This window comes from Muntiacus reevesi, chromosome 3 (assembly GCF_963930625.1).
Source record: "Muntiacus reevesi chromosome 3, mMunRee1.1, whole genome shotgun sequence".
NCBI lineage: Eukaryota > Metazoa > Chordata > Mammalia > Artiodactyla > Cervidae > Muntiacus > Muntiacus reevesi.
This window is the reverse complement of record NC_089251.1, coordinates 133,379,919-133,403,047: the sequence shown is the minus strand read 5'-3', so window position 1 is coordinate 133,403,047 and position 23,129 is coordinate 133,379,919. Positions and strand designations below refer to the sequence as shown.

The window sequence follows — 23,129 nt, the reverse complement described above, 5'->3', positions numbered from 1 at the left end:
AGCTCCAATTAAGTCCACAGGACTCATTACTGTTTTTTTTTTTTTTTTTTTTAAGATTAGACTTCTACAACAAATGCATTTCAGACCTCACTGGAGTCATTAACCAAATGGATAGGCAGTTAATTACTCTTCAGTCCTTCAAGCCAATGGTCTTTATAGCAACTCAGACAATTTTGCCATAATTATCAGGAAAATACATACCCATCACAGGCATTTGGTCAATGCTGGCACATTTGGAGTCAAGAAAAACCATCTGAACTTTGAGACCAATTTATGCAAATAAGAGTTATCAATGAAATTCATTCTTTATTTTCCCTATTAATCTTCTCTAATGTGTCATTCAGCAGAGGCTATTACTTCAGATCTTTCACTATTAGTTGATTAAATTTTATAAGCTTGTTTATATGTTGCCACTAGGCAAGACTATTCTGCTTTAAGCTTCCATTTCTCTCATTTCAAACTTGAACATACTTAAAATAACTTGGTGAAGGGGTTGGAGCACATTTTCCAGGTTCCACTCCCAAGATACAGATCACATGAGTCTGGAGTGAGGACCAGTGACCTGCATTCTAGCAAGTGTCCTGGGGAATCTGATGCAAGGTCCTCAGACCACGGAGATAAGGGCAGGGCAGGTAGATTTCTCTTTCTTCCAACCACTGGATGAACATAAGCCTGATGCAAATTTTTTCCCTTAATTTACTGTCTTTGTGGTAATAATCTGAACAAACTGAAACAAGTAAGTCTCAAACATAAAACTGTCATCTTGGAGAAGGAAATGGCAGCCCACTCCAATATTCTTGCCTGGGAAATTCCATGGACAGAGGAGACTGATCTCCCCGACCCCTGCCCTCTGTCAAAGCTGTGATCCCTATTTCCAGCAGCTTTCAGCAGGATGCCTGAGAAATAAAGTGTAAACTTGTTAAAAAAAACAAAAAACAAACCTGTCTTCTAGAGTTGGACTATAAAGAAGGCTGAGTGCTGAAGAATTGATCTTTTGCACTGTGGTGCTGGAGAAGACTCTTGACAGTCCCTTGGACTGCAAGGCAATCAAACCAGTCAGCCCTAAAGGAAATCAACTCTGAATATTTGTTGGAAGGACTGATGCTGAAGATGAAGCTACTATACTTTGGCCACTTGATGAGAAGAGCCGATTCACTGGAAAAGACTTTGATGCTGGGAAAGATTGAGGGGAAGAGGAGAAGGGGACGACAGAGGATGAGATGGTTGGATGGCATCATGGACTCAATGGACATGAGTTTGAGAAAACTCTGGGAGACAGTGAAGGAGGGGAAGTCTGTTGTGCTGCAGTCCATGGGGTCGCAAAAAATCAGACACGAACGACTTAGCAGTTGTACAACAACAACTATCCAAATCAGCCCTGTCTTTCTTGCAAAGACACAAGTGACTCACCATGTCATAAATGAAGTTGGTTACCCAGTAGCAGGTGACACTGATGCCTGAAATGTGTTGCAACTGCTTGGCTTTTGTCTGATGCTCCCGCACAACGTAGGTGACAAAGCTGGCAGTGGTGACAGAGTAGCCCATCAGGATGGAGAGGGCCACTAAAATATCGATCAAGCTGCTCATTCTGCGGTGAGCAATAGGGGGAGGAGAGCACACGTAAGTTTGGGGAACTCTTTTCCTTTCAGGAAGATTCATGGAAAAAGCCATCAACAAAACAGTACAAGAGTTGGCTGTGACACAAATAAGTCTTCCTACAGGGCAGCCGGATAATATCTTCCACATGACTCAGCTATGACCCTGGGATAAATAGCTTGAATGCATCTGAATCAACTAGGGATATTTGATAGAAAAACCTGAGTCTCCAAGGGTTACAGGGTATATGCAAGAGATACATAGATCTTGAGCATAGAAATCATACAATATTTAAATGTTATGCAGGGAAGTTGAAATGATGAAGCACTTATGCACTTGACTTATAAAAGCAGCAGATTCTGTGAAGCTACAGTCAACAAGCTCTACTTCACAACCTCACTCTACACGCTTTCAGAAACTGCCTTTTATCCCAGTCAGTGACTTATATTACCAGCTCTTCTAGATTAACATTCATTCAGATACAACTGTGATTTCTAATTATAGCACTTCTCAATATGCCAAGGAGAAAGGAGTCAGGCCAGATATATCTGCTTACGTGGCTTGTTCTTGATCTTGCACTCCTGGATAAGGATGGCTATACATGATGATACCTTAAAGAGGAGACAGTTCTGTTCATTAGTATGTATTCAGTTAATCAGAAACACTAATTTTTATACATGCTACTGTATAAAATAGGTAACTAGTAAGAACCTACTGCATAGCACAGACAGGGAACTGTACTCAGTACTCTGTAATGGCCTATATAGGAAAAGAATCTTAAAAAAAACAAGAGGGTGGATACATGTATACGTATAACTGATTCACTTTGCAAACACCTGGAACTAACATAGCACTATAAATCAAGTATACTCCAATAAAACTTTTAAAAAGGAATACCAATATTTTTACATGAATAATATGTAATACTTGCAAAAGAATTTTACTTTGGTTATTATCTTTTAAAATAAAATGATTCCCTCTAGCCCCCAACCCCAATCTCATCAATACCATACAACTGATGGCACTCAAACGCACACAGAAAAAAACCCAAATCATTTTTCGCATGGTGCTTGGAATTTGGGGGGAAGGGATAGGAATTTACACTTTTTATATAGCATGCGTCCCATCTACTACATTTAAGTTATTATTTTCCAGTTTCTTCTCTCCATCTGGCAATAAGTATGCTTGTATTAAAGCACTTTAGAACTGTATGGCATTTGAAGAAACAAGTCAAAGGGAGACCAGTTACATGAGGATCTCCTAAAGAACAGACACTTTCCACCCTGCCTATGCTGTCTGAGTAACTTTAGAAACAGTAGGGGTAGGAGTGAGGATATCTCCTATGTACTTTTCCCCATATAGTCAAAAGCTGAGCACGAACTTTCTCACTTACTGCTTATATAGTATATGTTCATTATATTAGATATTAAGACCCTTTCATGGTACCAAATATAGACTATTCTAAAGCTCTATTCTTTCCATTAATTTAAATTAATAATTTTTACTAAGTAGATTATGACATGTTTTGAGGTTAAAATCTGCAACTGTTCTGTATTGAAGAAAAATATATAAAAGTTAAAGCAAAACAAAGAAACTAACAGCAATAATAATCAATTTGACATATAATTTTAATTAAATCATTGGGGGAAAGCACCTTTCTTTTGTGCAAATTAATGGTTGTCTTTTACTGAGACTTAATTTTCCTTGGGACCTACTTAAACCTTGTTGCTGGACTATAATATAGACAAGGGCAAGTCATTTCTCTTATTCCTGACTTATATTGATATTTTGGAATCAAGAAATACTCTATTTCACCAGAGAAATCTTTACAAATACATTTACTCCAATATGAAAAATGCTGCTGAAACAATTTTTTCTTTATCTTTGGCAGCAGCATCAAGTTATCAGAGTTTGGAATCTATATTACCATCTTTTCTGTGGGTTCTATCAACTACCACAGTCTTGAGTACAGTGAGCAGTCGATGAATGCTTATTGACTCTAATAAAGTCTCAAAATTTCAATTATCCCCCCATATACAATATACATTAAAAATAACACATTTTCTGTAGTTTCTACACTTGTAAGCCTAAAATGAGTAACTTCCCGTTGACCAATGCTAGTAATGCAATAAGAATAAACATTAGGGTAGAGAGAACAATGTGTCAATATTTTTGGAGAAGAGCTTGGTTGTACAACATTTGCTATTGAAAACAAGTAAATTTGTATTCTAGGGGAAGAAGAAACAGAATTTTCAAGTTAAATTAACCACTAGAGGGAACCACATGAATATAACAGATACTGACTTGCAAAGGAAAGCTAATTAAAAGGTTTTTATTAGCATGTTAAAATTCAGAGAATCAATTTTACAACTAAAGGCAAAATCTCAATTCATGTAGAATCCAACAAAGATGGCTTAAAACACCTCGTGTAGTAGGGGGAGGTGGCAGGAGGCTATTTGAACTGATTTTTAAAAACAACATTATTATGGTATATCCCATACACTCATTACAATGTAATAAAAGTATTTTAAGGTGACATGGCTTTCTTCTTTGAAAGAAAACAAGTTCCTTACTGATAGGGTAGAAAGTTACCACTTTCACAAGACTATATAAGAAAAGTTAATAAAAAAAAAATAGCAGGCACACTACTACCAGTCTCCACATGTAATTCAAGCTAAGCCTTATTTTTAAATTAAAAACATTTCTTTTAGGGTCAATACATAAAGTTTATGTTCCAGAATTCTTAATTCTTTATACTCTGTAACTTAGAACTACAAGCCTGCCAGGATCCAGGGTGATTCTGAGTGCTTTCATCTTGGTAAAGAACACGAATAATATATGAAACCCGAATAAAGGTTTCAAAAGCTGATTCTTCAGAGTGGCACTGTCTCTTTTCCTTACCTATATACCTTTGCAATGTTTCTTCCTAGTCATTTCTATGGTTCCTATACTGTCACAGCAACAAACATCTTTTGTTCTCAGTAACACATCCTAGTGAAAGTCAAACATTGAATAGTATTTCAAACCACGTTACACTAGACTCACCTGGCTTTACTTACCATTTAACTTAATTTACCACTTTTGACTACACCCTTTATTGATGCTCTGGATTTAAGCACTATCTATCAAACTTGTTATTTTCTTCATGGTTCCTGCTGCTAGGAAAATGTCGAAGCAGTGGGGAAAAATACTGTTTTCTCAGAAATGAAGACTCTGAAAGATTCTGTCCCTAGAATGAGTATTTGACTCTACAGTTTACTTCCACAATTGCCAGAATGCCCAGCACATGCTCTTATGCACGACAGCAGGGAGGTGAAAGAAGAGAAGACAGCAGTATTTCTTTTTTAAACAGTCTGTTAGCCTATTTATCAGGCTGTTGACAAGCAAATATGTTACTCCATTTTCTCCATCTTTATTATTATTTGGGGGATCTATATGGGAAAATAATCTGAGCAAAGCTTAAGAAGATGAAATGGAGAGTAATTGAATTAGAAAAAAAAAAATCAGTCTCTTTTGAATTCCAAACCCTTTAAAAAAACTATATGGAAGGGACTTCTCTGGTGGTCCAGTTGGCTAAGACTCCATGCTCCCAATACAAAGGGCCCAGGTTCAATCCCTGGTCAGAGAACTAGATCCCACATGCTGCAACTAACAGATCCCATGTGCTGCAACTAAGACCTGCTGCAGCCAAATAAAGAAGTAAATATTTTTTAAAAATGACTATGCGGAAGCTTCTTGAGAAACCCCAGAAGTATACTTTGTTGAGTATAGAGAAGTATTGGGAAAATGAAGCGGCGGGAGCCAAACAAACCTGGGTTCAAATCCCACTTCTGATTCCCAGAGAAATAATAGTAGGAAACAATACTACTCATCACGAGAGGGTGCTAAGTATTAGCAATATTTTACACAAAGCACGCATCCTTATGGTAAGTACTCAATTAATGGTAACACTTCGTTTCTGGTAGAACTTCTAAAGTTTTGATTTCACATTTAGATTTGTGTATAATATTTATTAACATTATCACTTTATTTTTTAGCCTATGTACAAGTAAATAACTATAAAATGCTTTCCTGTGAGATATAACTACGAGGTGTGAGAACAGAAATACGTATAAAGTCAGCATTATTATCCTGACTTGATAAACAAAGAAGCTAAATTAACCTGAAATTGATTATCCAGAATGTTCCATCTGGTGGTAGTTACTACTTTGAAACTCCTTTTAAAGATCTGTGGTTTACATACCATAAAATAACTGCCACGGGGAGGAAACGGGGTTTAATGCATATTTTCACATGGAGAATAGCAAGAGATTCAATACAAGGAGCTTCTATGTAAATAACTTTACCATGTCGGGCAGCATCGTATTTTGACATGTTAACTCGCAGGAGGAAATTATTCAGGCTGTTGAGGTAAGCTGGAAGGGAGTGATAGCCTTCTGGATCATACCATACCTGTAACATTCCAAAAGAAGACAAGATCAGTATGGTGTTCAAATAAATTAGGCAGTCTTTATATCTTACAGACTATATAATTTATATTTAAAATAAGTGCACCAGTTTCCTCAGTAACTTATTTCATCTTGACAGATTATGAACCATCCACCAGAGTGCGGGACCACAGAACTCTAAGTTTCCAACCTAGAGATGGGTGGAGATCATAAAAACAACTTTTTCCTACTTGATAGCACCAAGTTATTAGTTATCCTAGACTTTCTCTACAGGTAAAGCTTGAAATAAACAGAAGTCATTATTATCTTCATCTCTGTGACTGAGACGTCTATGGTGATTCTAGAACTAGAACTAAGGCAATCTGTCTCTTAATAATAATAATAAAAACAAATGGCATATAGGCCAGGCTGTAGAAAGAAACAAAATATTAATACATATACAAGCATTGCGTCCTTGACAACAAGATTGATAACCTTGAAATACCCCCACTAAATTTTTATTCCTAGTTATAACCCAAAAGAGAGTGAGTTACTTTATCTTCTATGTCAAAAGGAAAGGGATATTTAACAACTTAAAATATTGTTGCTTATTCCCTCAGTCATGTCCAACTCTCCCTGACCCCATGGACTATAGCCCACCAGGCTCCTCTGTCCATGGAGTTTTCCAGGGTTGCCATTTCCTTCTCCAGGGGATCTTCTTGAACCAGGGATCAGACCCACGTCTCCTGCACTGGCAGACACTGGCAGGCAGACTCTTTACCACTGAGCCAGCAGGGAAGCCCGTATTTAAAATATTGGTATACCTCCAATCAAGAAAGGCAGTTAGTAATTTGAAATTACAAATCTTATTTAAAGAGAAATTATTTAATGTTAGGACTCCCTTATATAAGAATATTTACTCTATGTGTGGAGAGAGGAAGAAAAGAATCAAGGGGGAGCATTCAAGTCCCTGGTACTCCTATTTACATTCTATATGAACTTACAAAAGCCAGCTAAAATATACTCAGTAGTACCTATCTCTTAGGGATGTTATGGGGATGTATAAGTAGTTGGTATAAAATGTGACACCAGTGCTTCGTTTATGAGTCACTAAATGAGTATTTGTTTCTTCACTTCCCACAAGTTTGTACCTGTCTCTTACTAACAAATGAGAAATATGTTATGACCAATTTAAGATTTAAAGATTACTTGTGATCATATGGGTAATCATATGTATCTGATTCTGTGACTCTAACTTGTTTCAAATTCAAAGCATAGATATAGTCTAGAAGGAAAAACACCAACAGAATTGTTTGTATCCATCAAATTCTGTTAAGTTTCCATGTTCTTTAAAAGCATTGCCTGGTGGCTCAGATAGCAAAAAATCTGCCTGCAGTGTAGGAGACCTGGGTTCAATCTCTGGGTAAAGAAGATTCCCTGGAGAAGGGAATGGCTACCCACTTGCCTAGAGAATTCCGTGGACAGAGGTGCCTGGTGTGCTACAGTCCACAGGGTCAGAAAGAGTCGGACACGACTGAGCAATTAACACACATGAAGCAAAGCTAAACATATATGACACATATACCTGGAAAAATGCCTAAAACATCAATGTATAGTTAACAAAATATTACCAAGAGGCTATATCCATCACTCAGGCTGAGAAACAGAAATTGCCAGCATCTAGAACATCTTCTCTTTAACAAAATATTACCAAGGGGCTTTATCCATCACTCAGGCTGAGAAACAGAAATTGCCAGCATCTAGAACATCTTCTCTTTAACAAAATATTACCAAGGGGCTTTATCCATCACTCAGGCTGAGAAACAGAAATTGCCAGCATCTAGAACACCTTCTCTTTGACACTCTGTGTCTTTTCAAATCACAATGTGCTCTCTCACCTCTAGATTATATGGTAATTTTGCTTACTCTCAAAGTTTATAGTAAATGCAATTATAGTTGTGTATTCCTTTCTGTTTTTGCTTTTGCTTACTAATAGTGTTTGGAAGAGTTAGCCTACTTACTGTATGGAAATGAATTCGTTTATTTTCATGGCTGAGAGTTTTATTGAATGAATATATAACAATTTATTTATTTATGCTATTGTGTATGGACATTTGGGGTTGCATTTTCAGCTAATATGAGACATGCAACTATGTGCATTTTTGTATATGTAACCGGATACTAAGATCACGGTATGACTTTATTTTGGGGGGCCCCAAAATCACTGCATATGGTGACTGCAGCCATGAAATTAAAAGAAACTTACACCTTGGAAGGAAAGTTATGGCCAATTTAGACAGCATATTGAAAAACAGAGACATTACTTTGTCAACAAAGGTCCGTCTAGTCAAGGCTGTGGTTTTTCCAGTAGTCATGTATGGATGTGAGAGTTGGACTCTAAAGAAAGCTGAGTGCTGAAGAAATGATGCTTTTGAACTGTGGTGTTGGAGAAGACTCTTGAGAGTCCCTTGAACGGCAAGGACATCCAACCAATCCATCCTAAAGGGAATCAGTCCTGAATACTCATTGGAAGGACTGATAACTGAAGCTGAAACTCCAATACTTTGGCCACCTGATGAGAAGAGCTGACTCATTTGAAAAGACCCTGATTCTGGGCAAGGTTGAAGGCAGAAGGAGAAGGGGACTGCAGAGGATGAGATGGTTGGATGGCATCACCAACTCAATGGACACGAGTTTGAGTAAACTCTGGGAGTTGGTGATGGACAGGGAGGCCTGGCGTGCTGCAGTCCATGGGGTCATGAAGAGTCGGACATGACTGAGCGACTGAAATGAACTGAACTGAACTGGGTATTAGTATACACACACTTCTTTAGGTTAAATACACAAGATTGGGACCACTGTATTATGGAGTATACATTACTCCAAATGCTTTTCAAATCAAATGACCCATGTTTTATTTTCACCTCATGAAAATGCTTGAACATTTAAACTTCATATTCTCATTTGTATGACATCCCAAAAGAAAGATCACAATTTACCTTGGCAAGTGTTCTATTAGCTGGAACAGCCGTTATATCAAAACGAAGATCTTTAGTCAAAGGCAGCCCCAAACTCCAACCTCCATATCTACATGGAAAAATTGATATTTGTTTTAATGAGAAGATATTCATAAATAAATCTAAAATGTTTAACTAAATAAATCTAAAATGTTTAACCCCAAAAAGATGTCCTTTTCATTATAGGGGACTGGAATGCAAAAGTAAGAAGTCAAGAAACACCTGGAGTAACAGGCAAATTTGGCCTTGGAGTACGGAATGAAGCAGGGCAAAGGCTAAAAGAGTTTTGCCAAGAGAACACACTGGTCATAGCAAACACCCTTTTCCAACAACACAAGAGAAGACTCTACACATGGACATCATCAGGTGATCAACTCCGAAATCAGATTGATTATATTCTTTGCAGCCAAAGATGCAGAAGCTCTATACAGTCAGCAAAAACAAGAGTGGGAGCTGACTGTGGCTCGGATCATGAACTCCTTATTGCCAAATTCAGACTGAAATTGAAGAAAGTGGAGAAAATCACTAGACCATTCAGGTATGACCTAAATCAAATCCCTTATGAGTATACAGTGGAAGTGAGAAATAGATTTAAGGGACTAGATCTGATAAACAGAGAGCCTGATGAACTATGGACAGAGGTTTGTGACACTGTACAGGAGACAGGAATCAAGACCATCCCCAAGAAAAAGAAATGCAAAAAAGCAAAATGGCTGTCTGAGGAGGCCTTACAAATAGCTGTGAAAAGACGGGAAGCCAAAAGCAAAGGAGAAAAGGAAAGATATACCCATATGAATGCGGAGTTCCAAAGAATAGCAAGGAGAGACAAGAAAGCCTTCCTCAGTGATCAATGCAAAAAATAGAGGAAAATAATAGAATGGGAAAGACTACAGATCTCTTCAAGAAAATTAGAGATACCAAGGGAACATTTCATACAAAGATGGGCTCAATAAAGGACAGAAATGGTAGGGACCTAACAGAAGCAGAAGATATTAAGAAGAGGTGGCAAGAATACACAGAAAAACTGTACAAAAAAGATCTTCACAACCCAGATAATCAGGATGGTGTGATCACTCACCTAGAGCCAGACATCCTGGTATGTGAAGTCAAGTGGGCCTTAGGAAGCATCACTACGAACAAAGCTAGTGGAGGTGATGGAATTCCAGTTGAGCTACTTCAAATCCTAAAAGATGTCGCTGTGAAAGTGCTGCACTCAATATGCCAGCAAATATGGAAAACTCAGCAGTGGCCACAGGACTGGAAAAGGTCAGTTTTCATTCCAATCCCAAAGAGAGGCAATGTCAAAGAATGCTCAAACTACTGCCCAATTGCACTCATCTCACATGCTAGTAAAGTAATGCTTAAAATTCTCCAAGCCAGGCTTCAGTAATATGTGAACTGTGAACTTCCAGATGTTCAAGCTGGTTTTAGAAAAGGCAGAGGAACCAGAGATCATGCTAACATCCACTGGATCATCGAAAAAGCAAGAGAGTTCCAGAGAAATGTCTATTTCTGCTTTATTGACTATGCCAAAGCCTTTGATTGTGTAGATCACAATAAATTGTGGAAAATTCTGAAAGAGATGGGAATACCAGACCACCTGACCTGCCTCTTGAGAAATTTGTATGCAGGTCCGGAAGCAACAGTTAGAACTGGACATGGAACAACAAACTGGTTCCAAATAGGGAAAGGAGTACTTCAAGCTGTATATTGTCACTCTGCTTATTTAACTTTGATGCAGAGTACATCATGAGAAACGCTGGGCTGGAGGAAGCACAAGCTGGAATCAAGATTGCCGGGAGAAATATCAATAACCTCAGATATGCAGATGACACCACCCTTATGGCATAAAGTGAAGAAGAACTAAAGAGCCTCTTGATGAAAGTGAAAGAGGAGAGTGGAAAAGTTGGCTTAAAGCTCAACATTCAGAAAACTAAGATCATGGCATCTGGTCCCATCACTTCATGGCAGATAGATGGGGAAACAGTGGAAACAGTGACTGCCTTTATTTTCCTGGGCTCCAAAATCACTGCAGATGGTGATTGCAGCCATGAAATAAAGAGACGCTTACTCCTTGGAAGGAAAGTTATGGCCAACCTAGGCAGCATATTAAAAAGCAGAGACATTAATTACTTTACCAACAAAGGTCTGTCTATTCAAGGCTATGGTTTTTCCAGTGTTCACGTATGGATGTGAGAGTTGGACTATAAAGAAAGCTGAACGCCGAAGAATTGATGCTTTTGAACTGTGGTGTTGAAGACTCTTCAGAGTCCCTTGGATGGCAAGGAGATTCAACCAGTCCATCCTAAAGGAGATCAGTCCTGGATGTTCATTGGAAGGACTGATGTTGAAGCTGAAACTTCAATACTTTGGCCACCTGATGCGAAGAACTGACTCATTTGAAAAGACCCGATGCTGGGAAAGATTGAGGGCAGGAGGAGATGGGGATGATAGAGGATGAGATGGTTGGATGGCATCACTGACTCAATGGACATGGATTTGGGTGGACTCCAGGAGTTGGTGATGGACAGAGAGACCTGATGTGCTGCAGTTCATGGGGTTGCAAAGAGTCGGATACGACTGAGCGACTGAATTGAAATGAAATCTAAAATGTTTAACTAAGAGCCTACTTTTTCTTTCCACTAGGAACACATTTGTAGTATGAAATAAATACTGCCTGACAAATATTTTGCAGTTTTATCGATTTCTTTTATCATATTTTAGTCTAGAGTGCATATTGTAACTGGATTCATGGACTCTTAAAAATAAAAAGTAGGTTTAAAAAATTCAAATAGAAATTTTAAGGATAGGTTAGTTTAAATATTGACCACATTAAGAATGGGTTAAATAAATAAATAAGAATGGGTTAAGTACTAAATGCTAATTAATATTTTAGTAGTTATACTAAAATAATTTTCTTGTGACTATTCCTAAATGTGATGCTGCAGAGCTATATTTTTGATGTGCCAAGAACACTACAGGGTATTTGTCACTTATTTTTTTTTAAAGTAGGTTTTTAGAATGGTTTGTTTATAATAAACCTCATTTTGTTGAAAATACTTAATGTATATTCAAGTGTACTTGTCACCTTTCTCTCCCAGCTTTATTAAGATATAATTGACAGATAAAAAGTGTATATATTTAAGGTATACAATGTTTGTTGTATGTATATGTTGTGAAATAATCTCCACAATCAAGCTAATTAACATATCCATTATCTCACATAGTCAACATTTTCTTGTATATGTTGAGAATTCTTAAGGTCTATCCACTTAACAAACTTCATGCAACAATCAGTATTCTTAACTAGAATTGTTGTACCTAGACATCCACAATGTATTCACCTTGTTCTACTGAAAATTTGTACCCTTCGACCAAAATTTTCCCACCTCACCCTTCCCCCAGATCCTAATAACCATTGTTCTACTCTTCTGTTTCTATGCATTTGACTATTTTGGATTCCCTATAAAAGTGAAATCATGCAGTATTTGTCTCTATTGTTTCACTTAGTATAGTGTCTTCCAGGTACATCCATGTTGTTGCAAATGTAAGCCTGCCACACTGCATCTATGGCAAATGTTCAGGTGGCTTAGGAACAAGCCTGTGAACTTGCTATACAAGAATACATTTTATTCACATGCAGATATCATACTCCAAGTTTTGAGATGTTCAAATTGGAACTAAGGACAACTTCCACGAAAAGTCATGCCTTAAAACTCTCCAAGTTTGCACAATCCAGTCAATAACTTGTCTTTTGCTTTGAGAAAAAAATATGTACAAATTTAACAATATATTTTTGAATCCCAAAACAATGCTTTACAATGTGCTCAAATAAATCTTAATTTAGTTATTAAATTAATTTACTTAAATTTTAATATGTAAGGATGTTTAGAAAAAACAATTTACCCACATAAATAATCAATAGAAATTTGCATTTTATTGTCACAAATTCAAGACAGTAACTTAAAATTAGAAAACAAGATATTATAAATTAAATTTTTTATAAACAGTTTTTTTTTTACCTTTTTTGTGAAAACTCATTAGCAGTTGATATAAGATAATTTTCCAAGTGGTGCCCAGTGAGGTTATAAATTACTTGGGAAGAATAAGTTCTTCTATGAGGTGGTGAATAGTTAAATTTAGGACATTCCTGAAAAATAAGATTGAAAAAGTTCATTTTGGACAATGCTGTACAAATTAAACAGACAATGTCAAGACTCTTCAGTCTCATGATTTGTCTATTAGTGCAACTGGCAGAGTGTGATAAAGGTGTCTTCTGCATCTAAAGAGCTATGAAAAAGAAGTCATCTTGCCTTTGCCAAGAAATAACACAAAGTTATTATTTATATAGAACACATACCTGTGTTTAAGACTTGCTTAAAGCCAAAAAAGAACACAAGTTAACCAATGGTAGATATTTCTTTCACTGTACTGACAAGGTTGATTTATCTGGAGAACAACATTAAAGTTTATGATGACTCAAAATTCTCTCAGTAACTCACAGGGAAGAAAAAAATATTTGCCCCAAATTGAAAAGATAACATTAACAGATATAAGTTCTCAGGGATGAACAACAGTGGATAAAAAGTTTATGTTATATTAGTTTTAAGGGACTAAACCTAGGTGTCAGATTTCAATTTTACCCCATCTAAATCTAATTTATATATATGTATATATATATACATGTTGCTTATTCATATATAAGTTGCAAACATAGTGCAGAGAGTCCCTGTATGCCTGTTACCCAGTTTTCCCCATTGTTGGCATCTTACGTTACCATCAAAATTCAGTGCCTGGGTCCATTACTATTAACCAACCTTAGAGCTTAGTTTAAACCCCTTACTTATATGTTTTTAGCTTTCTGCACTTTCTGACTACTTACTTTCCATCGGAGTGTATCATGCTTCGCTGCCATGAACATTAGTTTGGAAAAAGCCTAGCACTTTTCCAGTTTTTTCTCCCATCTTTCACATAATGTCTCAGAGCCTGAGACTAGCACCACATGTGTGAATCAAGAGCATAAAGTTACATATGTATGTTATTTATGTTACATAAAGTTACATACATACAGCTTGCTCTAAAAAAAGAACGTTGAATTTTACCTTGCATCAAGTTGTAAAACCTTGAAGATCACATTCTATAATGCCTCTGGTTTCATAAAAAGAGATATGTATGAATGTAATTTTTAGCTTTAATTTTTTATTGAATTATACATACAGAAAAGCATATATACTATAAGGGTACCGTTTGATAAATTTTGATAAACTGAAAACACCCTTGAACCAGCAACTGGATCAGAAAACAAAACAAAGCTAGTACCCTAGGAGCCCCCCTCATCATGCTTCCTTTCAACCCTACCATTCCCAAAGTAACCAGCTCAGGAGAGTTTTGCCTGTTTTTGTATTTTATACAAATGTAATTGTATCATATGTACTCTCTCATATTTGGATTTTTTTTCACTCATCATTTGTTTGTGAGAATATGATGTGTATAGTTGTAGATCAAATAGAGGAAAATAATAGAATGGGAGAGACTAGAGATCTCTTCAAGAAAATCAGAGATACCAAGGGAACATTTCATGCAAAGATGGGCACAATAAAGGACAGAAATGATATGAACCTAAAAGAAGCAGAAGATATTAAAAAGAGGTGACAAGAACACACAGAAAAACTGTACAAAAAAGGTCATGGCATCTAGTACATCATTTCACAACAAACAGATGGGGAAAAATTGGAAACAGTGACAGACTATTATCTTGGGCTCCAAAATCACTGCAGAAATTAAAAGATGCTTGAAATTAAAAGATGCTTGCTCCTTGGAAAAAAAGCTATGACAAACACAGACAGCATATTCGAAAGTGGAGACATCTCTTTGCTGACAAAGGTCCTTATGGTCAAAAGCTATGGTTTTTCCAATAGTCATGTATGGATGTGAGAGATGGATCATAAAGAAGGCTGAGCGCTGAAGAACTGATGCTTTCAAACTGTGGTGCTGGAGAAGACTCTTGAGAGTCCCTTGGACTGCAAGGAGACCAAACCAGACAGTCCTAAAAGAAATCAGTCCTGAATATTCATTGGAAGGGCTGATACTAAAGCTGTAGCTCCAATACTTCGGCCACCTGATGTGAAGAGCTGACTCACTGGAAAAGACCCTGATGCTGGGAAAGATTGAGGGCAGGAGGAGATGGGGACGACAGAGGACGAGATGGTTGGATGGCATCACCGACTCGATGGACATGAGTTTGGGTAAACTCTGGGAGTTGGTGATGGACAGGGAGGCCTGGCGTGCTGCAGTCCACGGGGTCGCAAACAGTCAAGCATGACTGAATGACTGAACTAAATTGAACTGATTCTACTGTTGCTGGGAATTTGGGAGGCTATTACAAATATTATTACTATGAGTATTCTAGTATATGTTTCTCTGTGAATTAGCACTTCTGATGGGTATATAATAGGAATGGAATTGGTGAGTCCAAAGGATATATATATCATCGGCATTAGCAATGCTTTTAAAAGTTGTTTACATAAATTTGGATTCCCATCAGCAGAATATTAAGTTGAAAAAATTTTAATCTGCCTTATTTTAAAATTAAAATCTATCCAGATTCCATTTTTAAATACTAAGTTAGTAGACTTTTACTATGAACTAAAGAAAACACACAAAGAATTAGGTTAGATGAGAGATTAGAAAAAACTTTGAGAACTGGGTAAGAATAATATTTATAATGCAAGGATTTCAAAAGATGCTTGCTGGATTCCAGTTTTTATTGTTAGTAACTGTCTTACATGAGACCACAAAAAATGGTTGCATTTACTGAAAACATCTTTATTCTAAAATAGTGTACCAAGACAGTATAAGATGTAATCATATGCCACTTTGAAGAAAATATTGCTAGATTCCTCCCCATAGGGAAGTGTTGATAACATAGTGACTCTCAGAAACTAACAGCAACCTCTTTTCTTCAGCAATCTTTAATTTCTTAAAAGTTTACTGAATTGACAGACCTAGGGCTTCCCTGGTGGCTCAGTCAGTAAAGAATCTGCCTGCAATGCAGGAGACCTGGGTTCGATCCCTGGGTTGGGAAGGTCCCCTGGAAGAGGGGATGGCAGCCCACTCCAGTATTCCTGCCTGGAGAATGCCCATGGACAGAGGAGGCTGGCGGGCTGCAGTCCGTAGGGTCACAAAGAGTCAGACACGCTGAGTGACTAAGCACAGAAAACAAAAGTGTGTTTCTATAGAATACAGGCAGGGCGTTGGTTGGCAAATCTTTAATGTTTCCTTCAGGACATGAATTATTCTCGCATCCTGGAGGTGTTGCTTGGAGGCATACAGAGTTCTGTTCTGGACTTAAACACTCCTAACTTCCCAGCTGACAGCAGTCTCACTGCACTTTCAAATATTACGTTATGGGGGCATTTTGTTGTGTGAAGCAGAGCTTTCTGGTTACGACTGAACTGAGCCCCAAACTCACTTTTAGTCAGTTTCCACAAAGACTCTCATAGAATCACCTACCCCAGGAAGTCTGTCCTAAGATGGATTTAAAACAGTGGCCTGAAGTTCAGTGTTTCTAAGCGGTCCAGATTCACATCGCTGAGCTACCAGCTTCTATAAAATGAAATTATATCCACTCTTCGGTAACCTAGAAAGATCTTTCAAGCTTTGATATTTATTCCTTTTTTTTTTTTTTTTTTTTTTTAACTTCACTGAGAGCGAATTCCATCTTACCTGAGTGTTTTCTGAGCAGGAGCAAACACCAAAATTAGTGATAGGTTCTCCACTGCTGTTCCATTTTCCCAGACTGTTTAAACACCTCCTGCAAGTAAGAATGACATTAAAGTGAGGTGTGTGTACATTCTTATGTTTATGTATGAGTGTGTGAGTGGGTATTTGGTACTGAATTCAGTTCAATTTACTGATTTTTCACAACTTGAATATACGTTGCACTACCATTTCCAAGTGCTCTGACATCTTATGGGAGATTGAGGGAGAGTACTTAAGGATTAGGTAGTGCTGAGACCAAAGCTCATTGCCTCAATGTGACAGGATGAAACTTCTTGATCCCTTTGTTTTCTTTGGTCTTTTCATCCTCTCCTCTGAAGGGAAAGGGATTCTTAGCAAAACAATGCACTAATGTCAAGTTTGCATGTGTCATGTACTATCTTAGAAGTTTGAATTTTTGTTGCTGTCCAGTGACTACGTCATTTTGAATAAGCAACACTATATAGTGCAAAAGTCTGGGGACTGGAGTCAGAAGACATGGGTCTTGGCTTTAGCTACACAACCTACGCTCTAGATTTCTTTTGACAAGTATCCTAGTTCACATGAGCCTCAGTGTCTTCATCTTAAAAATGACATTAACAATTCACAGGGCGGTTGTGACTGTTTAATGAAAATATGTATACAAACAAACTTTTCATGGTATAAAGCACCTTTTACTATTTCAGTGCAGCATCACCACGGGATGAACTAAAGGAGATAGACAAAGTCTTAAAAGATAGACTTCAGTCAGAGTGCTGACCTCCTCGGTCAAACAATACACACTCACCCATCCACGCTCTGCCACATACATGCACACACATGCATGCATGTGCACACACACTGGGATGCTGAAAAAAAAGAACTACTTACGGATCACTGATATTCAAACACATATTGTCAATGCCAGGGAAGCTCCACATTGCCGAGACCAGTTCTTTTGTGCTTGGGTGATAATTTCTATAATATTAAAGGACAGAAACAAATTCATGCTTCCTTCACTAGTTTTCCATATTAAACTCATGCTCACGAATAATTTGAAGAAATGACTCATGCTGTCTGCAGGACTATTTTCTTAAAACTTTAAGAGAGATGTAGACTCAGAAAAAAGGTCACACAAAAAAATAAGCACGTGTCTCTTTTTGGGTTATTATTATTTTCCTGTCACATGCATTTAATGATCACCTACTGTATACATAACATTATATTATATAGAATTCTGATACTGCTATTCTATATTTAATAAAAAGTTACTTGTCATGTATTACAACAGATTGAGAAGCCACACTTAATCTGGTTTTCCTGATTAAATATTCATTAAAAATAAAAATCTACCTTAACTTTATCTTTAGACAAATACAAAAACTCCACACAAGTCAGAATGGCTGCTATCCAAAAGTCTACAGGCAATAAATGCTGGAGAGGGTGTGGAGAAAAGGAAACCCTCTTACACTGTTGGTGGGAATGCAAACTAGTACAGCCACTATGGAGAACAGTGTGGAGATTTCTTAAAAAACTGGAAATAGAACTGCCATATGACCCAGCAGTCCCACCGAGGAAACCAGAACTAAGAGAGACATGTGTTCCCCAATGTTCATTGCAGCACTGTTTATAATAGCCAGGACATGGAAGCAACCTAGATAGATGTCACTCGGCAGACGAATGGATAAGAAAGCTGTGGTACATATACACCATGGAATATTACTCAGCCATTAAAAAGAATACATCTGAATCAGTTCTAATGTGCATGAAACTGGAGCCCATTATACAGAGTGAAGTAAGCCAGAAAGATAAACACCAATACAGTATACTAACGCATATATACGGAATTTAGAACGATGGTAATGATAACCCTATATGCAAGCAAAAAAAGAGTGACAGATGTGTAGAACAGACTTTTGGACTCTGTAGGAGAAGGCGAGGGTGGGATGATCTGAGAGAATAGCACTGAAACGTGTATACTATCAATTGTGAAACAGATCGCCAGTCCAGGTTGGATGCATGAGACAAATGCTCAGGGCTGGCACACTGGGATGACCCAGAGGGATCGGATGGGGAGGGAGGTGGGAGGGGGGATCGGGATGGGGAACACATGTAAATCCATGGCTGATTCATATCAATGTATGGCAAAAACCACTACAGATTGTAAAGTAATTAGCCTCCAACTAATATAAATAAATGAAAAAAAAACTCTTACAGTTGTTTGCTGGTGAGGGAAGTGTCATGTTGTGATAAATCAAACTGTCTATTCCTTTGGCAGGATCAGGTATTGTGGCTCCTAAGTTCTTTATTCTTCAGCATTTTATGACATTCATTCAGCCACAATGCACTTCTGGAGGCATTGGGAAAATGTGGTTTCAGTTAAAGGGAAGACACTTACGCATAGAACGTTGTCTGTTCCGAGGTACCATAAAGAGATGGGGTGATTTGGAGCTCTGGATAACTGTTGCTGGAACTCCTCAGCGTGCCAAGACCCATGGCAGTTGTTACAAAGACAATGGGGAGAATAACCTGTGCTATGAAGCCCTTCCAGTTCCGGCGGGTGTGATGAAACCTCTTGATGAGAATAGCCATAATCTTCTTCAATAACAGTTCAAAACCAGCCGATCTCTCTCCTCTGGTCAGGATTTTGTCTGATTTTAAAAAAGAGACAGAGATGTAACATGGTTACGGGAAATCTTGATAAATCAAGAAATAAAGTAACTTCAAAGACTATGGATGAATGGTATAATGTGATGTGGTAGGAAAAGCTGATATCTTAAAGATTTGGATTTGAGGTTCACCTCTTCATTGATTGCGCTTCCCTGGTTGCTCAGACAGGAAAGAATCTGCCTGCAATGCAGAAGACGTGGGTTCAATCCCTGGATCAGGAAGATTCCCTGGAGAAGGGAATGGCAACACACTCCAGTATTCTTGCCTGGAGAATTCCATGAACAGAGGAGCTTGGTGGGCTACAGTCCATGGGATCGCAAAGAGTCGGACACGACTGAGTGACTAACGCTTTCACTTTCTCCATTGATCAGCTCTGGGCCCGAGTCTCTCCATCTCAAGGGGCATATGTAAAAGTTCTTTGAAAATTATAAACGACTATACACAAAATATTCTTTGTCATAGACATAGTAATTTTAATGTCAAAGTGAGACATCTACAGCTTTATAAGTGAATATTGTCCCTAATCTCCTAAAGTCTCAGTGCAGAATCAATATGTGTTTCTGACTACTAATATTCAAGAGGTAGCTTCTATGAAGAGATTGAATTCAAATAAAAATAACAAGAGAGCAAAACATCAGCCTAGCATAACTCAATCCTGTTGTCGGTAACTTAGTGACGATAAATCTAATGGCCCTCATTATGGGGCCCAATGAAGTCACCTTAAACATAGGCAAAGGAGAATGCTCTCCTCCAAAGTACAATTCCAGTTCAAATACTTATTTGTTGCATTCGTTTTTAGAAATCTGGACTGATTTTAAAACTCCATTTTTACCACTTCAGCAACAGAAAAGAGCTCATTGGAAAAAATGCCTACCCTCCTCCCCCACAAGCCTGCCCCGCTCCCATGGCTTCTGAGAGAGAGCCACAGAGCAGTGGAGGCCGTAAACTGCGGCTTGGGCTTCTCAGGCGGCTCAGTGGTAAACAATATACCTGCCAATGCAGGAGTCAGGGGAGACACAGGTTCTATCCCTGGGTTGGGAATATCCCCTGGAGAAGGAAATGGCAACCTACTCCAGTATTCTTGGCTAGAGAATCCCATGGGTAGAGGAATCTGGTGGGCTATAGTCCATAGGGTTGCAAGTCACACAACTTAGTGACTGAGAATTATGCATGTCTCAGTAGTGCTCATACAACAAATAATTTCAGCAGTCACCTCTAAAAATAGTTTCAAATATGACATTTTTTCTGAAGGTCTGCCACCAAGCATTCCTTTACATGTGATAAAATGATAGTATTTGCCAACTCTGTGGATATTTTTAATCCTCCATCACAAATTATGTGGCACAAAAATCATGATCTTCATTTAGCTGATAAGAAAAAATATAAAGCTGCTTAATTTAAAATGAATTCCAATTAAATAGAGTGAACAAGTTTAAATGAGAACTCATATCTCTGCAAAGGGGAATTGCAGAAGGAGCTAAATATTGTAAGTTAATTAGTATGCTTTTCTGTTTCTTGAGAAATTACATGTCGATGACTTACAGGTGTATCAAATGGAGCAAATATGTGCTTTCCAAATGATAATGTCAAGGAGGGGAACATTCTGACTGAAGAATAGTTTCAAATTATGAGACAAATGCAGAGGCAAATGCATAACATTTGCTTCCTGAAGCAGATGACCCCATTCTCAGTCCTCAATTCCACAGTCTCAACAATTATATTTCCAAAAGGTGACATCTGAGGAATCTAGCAGAGGACAAATGAGACTCCCAAGTTCCAGAGTTATACAAACACCAGAGATTATATTTTCTGAATTTTAGAGTCAAGCAAATGTTTAATCATAAGTTCTATTCCTAAAGATTTTCCCAATTTAAGCAAACTATTGAAATGACTACTCCATAATTTATATATGGTTTTACTATATGCTTCCTTAAGTAAATAGTATTTCCAAAGGCATAAACTGTCAGAAAGAGTATAAGACAGGATAAAAGCTATTTTCAAAAGAGCCCAATTCCTCAAAGCTATAACAAGAAACAGCATTTTCCAAACATATATTGTGTGAGGAATTTGGGGGGGGAACCTATTATTATAGATTCTTCACTGTTAAGTCTGACTTCATGAATTCAGTGCATGCTCAGATGATTCAGTCTGTTTGACTCTTTGCAACCCATGGACTGTAGCTTGCCAGGCTCCTCTGTCCATGGGATTCTTCAGGCAAGAATACTGGAGTGGGTTGCCATGCCCTCCTGCAGTGGGTCTTCCCAACCTAGGGATCAAACCCACATCTCCTGCATTGAAGGCAGATTTTTTATTCACTGAGCCACCAGGGAAGCCCTCATCAATTCAGAGACTCTCCCAAAAGCACTTTCTCAGAGCTTGAATTTTCTCAGCATATAATCATTCAGAGATGAGGGAAGGTTAGACATGTTTTCCAATGAAGTTTCATAAAGAGTGATGACTCCTTTTTTTAAAAAAGGGCAAAAACAACTTTAAAAAAAATTACTATTACCACTACTTGAAGGGGCTTCGCTTGTAGCTCAGACAGTAAAGAATCTGCTTGCAATGCAGGAGACCTAGGTTTGACCCCTGGGTCAGGAAGATCACTACTTGAACACATCTAATAGCAGTGAGTGAGCTTCCTTACAAGGTAACTTTGTCCATTGTTGCTGTGTGCTAAGTCACTTCAGTTGTATCCAACACACTGCAACCCTATAGACCTTAGGCCATCAGGCTCCTCTGTCCATGGGATTCTCCAGGCAAGAATTCTGGAGTGGGTTGCCATGCCCTCCTCCAGGGGATCTTCCCAACACAGGGATCGAAACTCCATCTCGTATGTCTCCTGCATTGGCATATTCCCCTAATTGCCACCTGGGAAGCCCTGTTGAACACCATCAATTATAAGAAGGATTGAACTTGTTGAACACAAGTTGGAATAAGTCATATCCTAACAAGGAAGTTCATGGTCTTCAAAATATTTTTGAAATAGAGAATTCAACTTGGTTTGATAAATATTTTGTATATAAAAAGAAAGCTTATATTTCTTTAGTCTTTTTAAATTTAGAAAGTATAAAGTTGAATTTAAAAAAAAATCTGTCCTGTGATTTTCTCATTTATGTTGTTCATTGGAATTAAGCAAAATGTGTACATTAGATTTATTTTACCATCTCTGTCTGTGAAATTGCTGCTGCTCACAGATAAATCATCAGGCGTTGAGATGCCATTGGTACTGGAACTTCTGATTTTCTTTGGTGTTAAGTGCTCAAGACTCATATTATTTTTTTGTGACTCTTTAGTCAAGTTCAGAAAGACCTAGAAAGAGAAGCAGGAACACTTCATTAGCATAAAACATGCAAGTGTTTTCTAACTTTTAAGCTCAATTTTTATTTTAAATTTTTGTCACATTTATTGAGACTTTAAAGGAACATACTCATAGTAAAAGATATGTTTTCTCTAAATGAAGCAACATGCTTGTTTTCAGAAGTCAGTCTTACGTAAGAATGGTACTGAGATAATTTTAAGATTTTCTGATTTGGTAAAATGTTTGTTTATAATTTTTATATAATCAAAAGCATCTTTATTTTTGTTTCCCTTTACTTATTAAAACATTCATTAAAATTTTTCTTTTCTTTTTAAAAAGAACCGTTCATATTTATTCTAGGGAACAGCAATTTAATCAGCCCCA

General features: G+C 37.6%; 1 protein-coding gene across 1 annotated transcript in view; it reads right to left on the bottom strand.

Annotated features, from left to right (window-relative positions):
- ABCA12 (ATP binding cassette subfamily A member 12) overlaps window positions 1-23,129 on the bottom strand; it is a 191,089-nt gene that overhangs the window by 19,919 nt on the left and 148,041 nt on the right. Inside the window, exons 33-41 of the mRNA XM_065927669.1 lie at window positions 22,609-22,756; window positions 19,176-19,428; window positions 17,669-17,755; window positions 16,766-16,853; window positions 13,063-13,190; window positions 9,023-9,110; window positions 5,943-6,048; window positions 2,153-2,207; window positions 1,411-1,588 (exon numbers count right to left, since the gene is read on the bottom strand). Of these exons, the coding sequence (XP_065783741.1) occupies window positions 1,411-1,588; window positions 2,153-2,207; window positions 5,943-6,048; window positions 9,023-9,110; window positions 13,063-13,190; window positions 16,766-16,853; window positions 17,669-17,755; window positions 19,176-19,428; window positions 22,609-22,756 (1,131 nt within the window). The remainder of the gene's footprint in view (window positions 1-1,410; window positions 1,589-2,152; window positions 2,208-5,942; window positions 6,049-9,022; window positions 9,111-13,062; window positions 13,191-16,765; window positions 16,854-17,668; window positions 17,756-19,175; window positions 19,429-22,608; window positions 22,757-23,129) is intronic.